The 8,119-nt window shown below is 41.4% G+C and overlaps 1 protein-coding gene across 2 annotated transcripts; it reads left to right on the plus strand.

The window, feature by feature from the left end:
- The first annotated feature begins 1,375 nt into the window (after positions 1-1,375).
- On the plus strand, positions 1,376-7,584 carry CD27 (CD27 molecule). Of its 2 annotated transcripts, none has more exons than XM_053450293.1 (9): positions 1,376-1,528; positions 3,164-3,257; positions 3,955-4,074; positions 4,241-4,372; positions 4,773-4,835; positions 5,451-5,549; positions 5,902-5,918; positions 6,265-6,481; positions 7,294-7,584. In XM_053450293.1, exons 2-9 carry the CDS (start codon positions 3,167-3,169, stop codon positions 7,485-7,487), a joined length of 933 nt encoding a protein of 310 aa, XP_053306268.1. In that variant the 5' UTR covers positions 1,376-1,528; positions 3,164-3,166; the 3' UTR covers positions 7,488-7,584. The 2 variants fall into 2 exon arrangements, with proteins under 2 accessions (XP_053306268.1, XP_053306267.1); XM_053450292.1 differs by lacking the exon at positions 1,376-1,528 and adding an exon at positions 1,550-1,910.
- The last annotated feature ends 535 nt before the right edge of the window (positions 7,585-8,119 follow it).

Here is an 8,119-nt window from a genome sequence, read left to right on the forward strand (position 1 = left end):
ATGTTTGAGACAGGAGAGGAACATAAAAGAGGAAAGTGATGGATTTGGGGGTTTTGGAAGAATGCAGAGGATTAAGACGGCGGGGAAGGTATTGGAAACGTAGTAACCACAGAGATTGAGTCTGAAGATGAAGATTCAAGGGTCAGCGAATGGCGGTTTTGGAAAGTGAGAGGATGGGGTTTACTTATTAATAGTAAAGGAGGAGGAGAGAATTCACAATCAAGATCGCGGGGTGGATTTTCATGATCATTGATTAAGACAAATAGTGCTGTTTGTCAGAAGAGTTCAGGTAGGACAGAAGACAGGTAGTCTGTTTATTCTTTTGGCAATACCTTTTAAGAGACAACCTGGCAAGGGTCGCAGTTGAAAGAATTTTACTCATATAACTAAAATATGGCACATTCACCTTTACTAGACATAACATTTCAGGGAGCTCTACATTTTCCTTGCGTCTAACATCCATTTTTAAATGTTTTTTTTAATAGTTATGACAACCTTATAAATTGTTTCAGCCCTCCACACTCCAAAGATGCCCCATAAACCCTTTTGCCTGCGTATATGGACTCTACATAATGTAAGCGTTAAAATCAGGAAAATATAACGTTGTTGGAAATCTCGCGTAGATCAATGATTTATAACTGGCTTTTGCACCGTGGAGGGTAAAAAAAAATATACCGGTATCTGTTTCGGAGTCTCTGGCTTTCCTTTCATTACTTGCTTGACCGCTCTGAGAAACAATCTAAGGAGAAAGCAGCGATTGTCTTCTCCAGAGGGTAGCCAGCCCATTGCGCTCCATCTGCCCGGGCTGTGGATGATGAGGCAGCCCTGGCACTTTAAGTAAATTGCTTGAGAGTCTCAGTGTGTTAAGGTGCAGTCCCACTGCTTCACCTCCTATATGGCCATATAGTGTGACGGAATCCCCGATATTTATGCCGCAGATAGGTGTTTTTTTTTTAAAATGGTATTCTCCGGGCATGCGCTGAATACTTGCATTGTTTTCTTTACATGGACTTAGTTAATAATGTCCGTAAGGTCACACAAGCTATGTTATCCAGGAGACTTGGTATTAGAACCCGCTGGTTTTCATGTCATATGAATTAATCAATCGGTGATTTCAGATCGTGAATTTTATTCATAGCGGCCGGGTTTTGGCACTGAAACGCTTCCTTAACTGAATCTTGATATTACCCCTTCCATTCTGAATTTCAAGCCTGCCTTGCCTACGACTCCAATGACTTTACTTTTTAGAGTCTGAGCACTCTTTTCAGAGGAACGCTTACTCAATAGCTCCCTGGCCTCTCCCTGTTCCTTGAAATTACCGTATTACCCTCCTCTCTCGCCCCTCCTTTCTACTTTTTCCTTCCTCTAATGCAGCCCAGCGATTTCAGCAGTGGAATAACAGGAAGATCTCAACGTTTCAGGCGTTCTGAGACCTCGAAGCGGCCAGGAGACCATGAGACTAAGCTGACCTCTCAGACAGGAGATCCTGGCACTCACGTAGACAATTCAGGAGACCCTCAGCTACACTGTGAGCCCCTGAGACTCAGGGAACAATCAGACTGTCAGGAGAGAGACACCAGGCTGGAAAAGAAAAGGAGAGGAGAGACACTGACGGGGAGGTGGGAGACTGTCAGGAGAGAAAGGATACTCCAGAAAGAGAGAGGCTGATACCCCCGGCAATGGGAGTTCTAAAGACTTCTGGCGCTGACGAAAGAGAGGTTTAAAGAGAGAGGCACCGGTTTAAAGGTCCAAAGGCTTCTGGCACACAGTAGGGTTGGGTGTTCCTCGCTACATAGAGCAGAGACAGCTTGCACAATATGTGACTCCACGCATCTGGAACCATGAGGTCTCAGACCCCCGTCCAGCTCTGTCTTCTATTTCTATGGAGCACTTGGGGAGATTTCCATCAGGTGAGATGAAAAGGAGAGCGAGGGAAAGAGCAAAGGAGAGAAAAAAACGTCCTGGGTCCAAGGATGGGAGGGATCCTGATTAGATGAACCTGGGATTTTCCTAAATACTGGTCAGTGACAGGAAAAAAGATTCAAGAACCAAAAATGATGAGTGGGAAGGGGGAGTGGGAGGGAGAAACGGGGGGGGGGCTGAGGAACAGAGAGCTTGCATGTGTATGTGTGTATGAGTGTGTGTATGTGTGTGTGTGTGTGTGCTTGTGTGTGTGTGTGTGTGTGTGTGTGAATGAGTGTGTGAATGAGTGTGTGTATGTGTGTATGTGTGTATGAGTGTGTATATTTGTGTGTGAATGAGTGTGTGTATGTGTGTGTGTGTGTAAACTGTAGAGAGAGCGGGGGTTGGGCAGGGATTGAGGGGAATGGAATATTGTGATTCTAACAAAATATATATATATAAATGTGTAAGATTGTAACCCAACATGGAGTTTTATTAACAAAAACTAAATTGTCATTCAATGTAGAAAACGTCCCTGATTTTTATACCGGGGAGTAAATGAGCTGAACACGGGACATTTTTAAATATTAACCCCTTAATAGACTATCGCAAAACATTCAATGTGGTTCACCGGCAAGAGTGACTTTTACTGTTTTTTTCAGTGTAATTCTGCACTTGTCAGGAACTGAGTACTGTAAATATTTAACAGAATAATCTGTATTCAAGCATTAATGATGAACAAAATATCAAAATGACAGTGCAAGTATCTCTAAATCTGCCCCTCTGAGAATATGCCCATTAACTCTGGGAAATTGTCTATTCAACCTAAGAATCTGCTTGGTCACCTTTAAATATTTAAGAAGGGTAGAGTAAAGATGGCTTTTGAGGGGGGCCTGTTACCCGGGTCTGTGGATGTTGGGGTTACTGGGAGATGTTGTTGGGATAAGCTATGTTATTCCTAGTAAATATTACTAGGGGTTACTGGGGTTACTGGGAAATGCTTTATTACTTCTGGAATTGTCCTTTAGGCTTAATTAGACGAGGGGTAATAAGTTGCTGGGGGGCACTTTCTTGATCCCATGCAAATAAAAGGGAGCTGACAGGGGCATTTAATTATTGAGGGATGCAGGTAGTTAAATAAATATTAATAAAATAATATTATATTAATAAAATATTAATATTAGATTAATAAAATATTAATATTATATTAATAAATAAATGAATAATATAAAATAATTGGACCCTGTTTTTTTTCTTACAGCCGATGTCAAACACAGGACTGACCCCCAACTGCAACTCAATGACTCAGTACTTTAATGAAGAGATCGGCGAGTGTTGTGACAGATGCCCCCCAGGTAATAGAACACGTGGTTATACAATGTAAAGCAGTATTTGAGATCTCGTTTAAATGAATACATCTTTACCCCTTCAATAGTCATAGGAGTGACTCCAATCATTCTAAATTATTCTGATGTTACCTAAAAACACGCTAATCTACCTAAAATACCCTCTACCTGCTGTGAAAGAAGCCATCTCCCCACCGGTGATTCCCACCTCCATGACATTGACCTCTCTACGCCTTCTTCTCTGCTACCAAATCTCCAAGCAGGACCTTCCCTGGAACACAGGGGGGGAAAACCAAAAATGTGATCCACAGAACACAGGTCTAAAATATTAAGACATTTCTTACTCAATTCAGTTTGCGAGACATGACCCAGGGGTCTCCTCACTATAAAAGGAGAGTTTTCAGGAGATGCTTTGCAGCTCTTTGACTTTACATTATGAAGGTCCAGCCCCAGTGAGCTTCTGCTGCAGGAAGGGCTTGGCTGGCCCTGTATAATGTATAATTAAAGCAGTTTGATTTCTTCATCCATTGATTTATGCATTATACCGGGCCAGTTCAGCCTTCTTGCTGGAGAAACCTGCCATCGATGGTCCTTCATGCCATTTATCCATCAATACCTGGATGATTAACCCCTTAATGACAAAGCCCGTACATGTACGGGCTCAAAATGCATTGACGTCAGTTTCTAAAATCAATATATTCCACAGGTATGTTTGCTACACGGAGGTGCAGTTATAAATCAAAAACACGGTGTCAACAATGCAGTCCTGGAACCTACACGGAAGTATGGAACTACGCCAAAACCTGTAGGCGATGTCGGACCTGCGGTGAGACTTCTAGAGTGAACTTAATTTTCTTATAATCTGTGATCTGTTCTAGACTTGTTATTATGGACAATGATATATATATATTTTTTATTATTATTTATTGTTTTATATAGCGCCATCAAATTCCTTTCTTCCATTGATCCCTTACCTATCTCCGTCCTCACAGGGCTGGACTTACAGGTAGAAATAAATTGTTCCACCACCCAGAACACAATCTGCGGCTGCCTATCTGGTTACGTTTGCCAGTCGAATAATGGGAACTGTGAAGAATGTATCCCAGATGCCATCACACCCACAGGTATCTATCCAATACCACCACCATATTCCTGCCCCCGAAAGTCTATCAGTAAGTCTGTTGAGAATATTATGTGTCGCCTCATCTGTACCACATTCTTTTTTGTCTACCTGTCCTCTATAGATTTAAATTCCCGCACTGTCTATCAAACGGTGACCAAATAGTCCATATCACAAAATCTTAGTTTAATAGGAACTGATTCGTCTCTTGAATAAAAGGGAAATGGAGGTCTTGCTGTTTCCTTGCTCCGTATGGCCTCCAGAAAGCTTTATGAAAATCCAAGATATGTCAGTTATTGTCTTTTTGGGTGGAGAAAAAGAAAAATTCCTCCTTCAATATATTTCCTTACTCGTTCCACCCAAGACTTTATTAACATGGTCCTTATGTTTGTTTTGTTACTTAGGTCTAAGTCAGGCAACACAGCCCACCACACAGAAAACAATTGAGATAAGCTCCTTAATAACAGGTAAACGGTTAAAGGGAAACTGTGACATGTGAACATTGGGGATACCCCCGGCATAATCCAGGGCAGCGCCACCTGATGCCCCCCTCTACACTGCTGTCCTTTATAGTGGGCATTAGGATATGACATCATCCTTATGATGTCATAACCCGGCACTCTACTTTTAAAGGTAGCGTGGTGCAGAAAAACAACTATGGAGGACTGTGGAGATTCGGCAGAGCCCTCTATAGTTATAATGGGCTGGTTGGCTGGTTGGGGAGATCAGTGATCTCTTTTTAAACCTGCCCATTGACTAGTGGTGTTACGGGGCAATAGGGCAATCAGGCTCCCCGTTATAACACTGACCATCAGCTGCCCCCTCCCCCCAGACCTGCCACCCTAGGCCTGGGCCAGAGTATGCCTTAATGTTTTTTGGGTTACTCATTTTAATATTTTAAGCTGACGCCCATATAAGGCATAGCCAGGGCATTTCATGCAAATATCTCACCGTTTCCCATGATCCCTCTGTGTCGAGTGCGTTGAAATCCTACCGGACAGGACGTTGCAACCCATTTCCTGGGACCCTCGTATTGTTTTAGCCGGCTGTATTCCCCGTGATCACTTTGTCTGTTTCAACAGGTAGATCTGTCTGGATCATCGCTTTACCGCTTGGGATCTTTTTCCTGCTCAGCATAGGAATTATAATCATTATTAAAACTTCCATCTGGAAACCAATAGGTAAGGATATTGATTTTATGAACGATTGTGAATCTGTACGACTGTTCATGTACCCATAATTATATATTTTTACCAATATGCTCCTATACACTTACATATACTGCTTACATATATATATATATATATATACCGTACTGTATATGACCTGTAGGGTATGATTATCAATTATCACATTGCAATAATGCAATAATGCAATAATGCAAGTCAGCTAGAAAATGTGAATTCAGCCGGCCATCAAATCACGCAACCTGTGTACATTTATATCTATGCATATGTGCTGTATGTATGCAATATGACACATTTATGTTATCGTTCATACCAGGGAGTTGACATATACTCTGTTCTCTTGCAGCTCAGGAATGCAGACGGGTGAGTGTGTTACTTAAACTCTTATTAAATATACATATCTATGAGTCTGGAAATGGGTGAGCCTTTTGGTGACTTACCCATACCCTTGGGAGATGCTAGGCAAAAACAGGAGGCTGAACTTGCGCGGCTCCTCTTCACGCTTCTTCACTCAAGCCGAGTTGCTTCCAGCGGCAAGAGTGACCTGCGGACTTCTGTCTGCCATTGCCCATAATTCCATTGGTCCAGATCTGCTAAATATGTTTCTTTTTTTTTATAAATGAGTAAGAAATATACTGTATCCTTAGATGTTCTGGCCGTAAAAAGTGAGCCACAGTATTCAGTTACAGTTTACTATTTTTTTTTACAGAAACAATTAAATAAGACAAATGAGCATGAGGGGCAAAATGCAGGGGTAAAAAGACATCAGACATTCCCCCTCTTGCCAATCGCACGGGAAGCTGAATCGCAGCAGCCGAAAGGACCCATTCTGCAGCCAGAAAGCGAGAGCCTTCAATGCAAAGACATGTTGACCTCCACGTGCCAATGCCACGGAATGAGTGCAGCAGAAAGAAAATGCTGTACGGGTGAGAAAAAAGTGAAATTAAAGATACAAGGGGTGCATTTATATACAAAAGGGGAGAGCAGAGGCAGGGTTTCGGTCAGACAATGTATCTTTGCTGAAAGGATAATTCTAGATATAAATAAGGGTAGAGATGATCACAGATTATACCACAAGACCAGAACAAGGAACACGTGCGGTTCATGAAAGTGAACAAGCCTTGAAATAAAAAAAAGAATGTGGAAGGCCTTAAAGAACACAATACATCACCAGAACGTTGCCCTATTCACTAAAAACCTGTAAAAGTTTCCTTAGAGAGGATAAACTAAAAATCTAAGATGCCGCTATGAGAAGGCCACGTGGAAAGCGTACCCCAAACACCCTTATAGACCGTTTCAAAGACTCTGGTGATAATAAAATGTAACAAAAAAAAGTCCCAATTTACACACAAAAAAATTAAAACCCCAATTAAGGAAACTTTCACTGACACAGTCCAGCCTGGGGAACATTATTGGATAAATATGGAAACAACGTGGAGTGTGGTGGGTCACTCATGTTCCACTCATCACGTATAAAGTCACGTCATGTTTCCTATCCCTTGAAATAAGGACGTTCCTACAGGGGGGTACCAAATTATGGAAAACCATCAGCCCAACACCACCTGCCAACCCAACATTATCTATGTTATTCCTAGAACAGGCTACACAACACCACTCACAGGCCAAGTCAGGAAGAGCATTAAAAGCAGAAAGCGAATGAATGAGACTGTGTGCATAGGGAATGTTTCAATGCGCATTGTGAGGAATTGTATTTTAACTTTGAGTTCTTTCTCTGTAGGTTCCAGAATTCTGCACCATAATTGTATCATTGTTGGGGAACTCATTCAGTGTTCGCAAAATCACCCGGCAGATTCCGAATGTCTTTCAATCCCTTATCAAGAAGAGGGGAAAAGTCTACACTTTCCCATCGAGGAAACTCAACCTCCTCAGAGCAGTAAATATTCATTCAGAGAGTACGCCACTCCAGAGTGACTCGGGATTAATGACTGTACACTAGAGGTTTTGTTCCCAGTGGGCTAACTGGCCACCAGATGGAGTGGACATCTATATGCGTTCAGCTCGGGACCACTGGCCACTGAGAAGACAAAAAAAAGGAGATTTTACCCCCAAAAAAAAAACAAAATGGTGAATCGGGTTGATGTTTTGATGCCTTTGGGACCCCAGCAGGGGGTGACCTTTGAAGGATCCTGAAATGCGTCTACAGCAAAAACAGACACTGGGGCCACTTTCTCCTAAATACAGAGAGTAGCGCGAGACACGCTGAGAAGGAGGACATGGAATCGCACCAGTATTATTTCATTTAGGCATTTTTTTTTTGTGTGCACAGTGTTTTTGGACATGGTTATCGTATTAAAATAAAAGATATAAAAGATATAAAAAATATTTTTAAAAAATAAATTAAAAAAAAACAATATAAAAAAAAAATTCTGAGTCTCTCTGTCTCAAAATAAGTATAGTGCACCGGCATTTGTGCTTTTGGTTTCTATTATATATAATATCAATTTAATTTAATTAATGTTTAATTATGCATTTTAAATATTGATGCAATAAGCATCTATGAAATATATTTTTATACTCCGTTTATTTGTTTTGGAGCTAGCGCA

This window comes from Spea bombifrons, chromosome 11 (assembly GCF_027358695.1).
Source record: "Spea bombifrons isolate aSpeBom1 chromosome 11, aSpeBom1.2.pri, whole genome shotgun sequence".
Taxonomy (NCBI): Eukaryota; Metazoa; Chordata; class Amphibia; order Anura; family Pelobatidae; genus Spea; species Spea bombifrons.

Bases quoted from the DNA above. Each gene is read 5' to 3' on its own strand.
- CD27 (XM_053450292.1), top strand. From the start codon at position 1,842: ATGAGGTCTCAGACCCCCGTCCAGCTCTGTCTTCTATTTCTATGGAGC. The intron at 1,911-3,163 runs GTGAGATGAAAA...TTTTTCTTACAG, and splicing joins CTTGGGGAGATTTCCATCAG to CCGATGTCAAACACAGGACT. The intron at 4,836-5,450 runs GTAAACGGTTAA...CTGTTTCAACAG, and splicing joins GATAAGCTCCTTAATAACAG to GTAGATCTGTCTGGATCATC.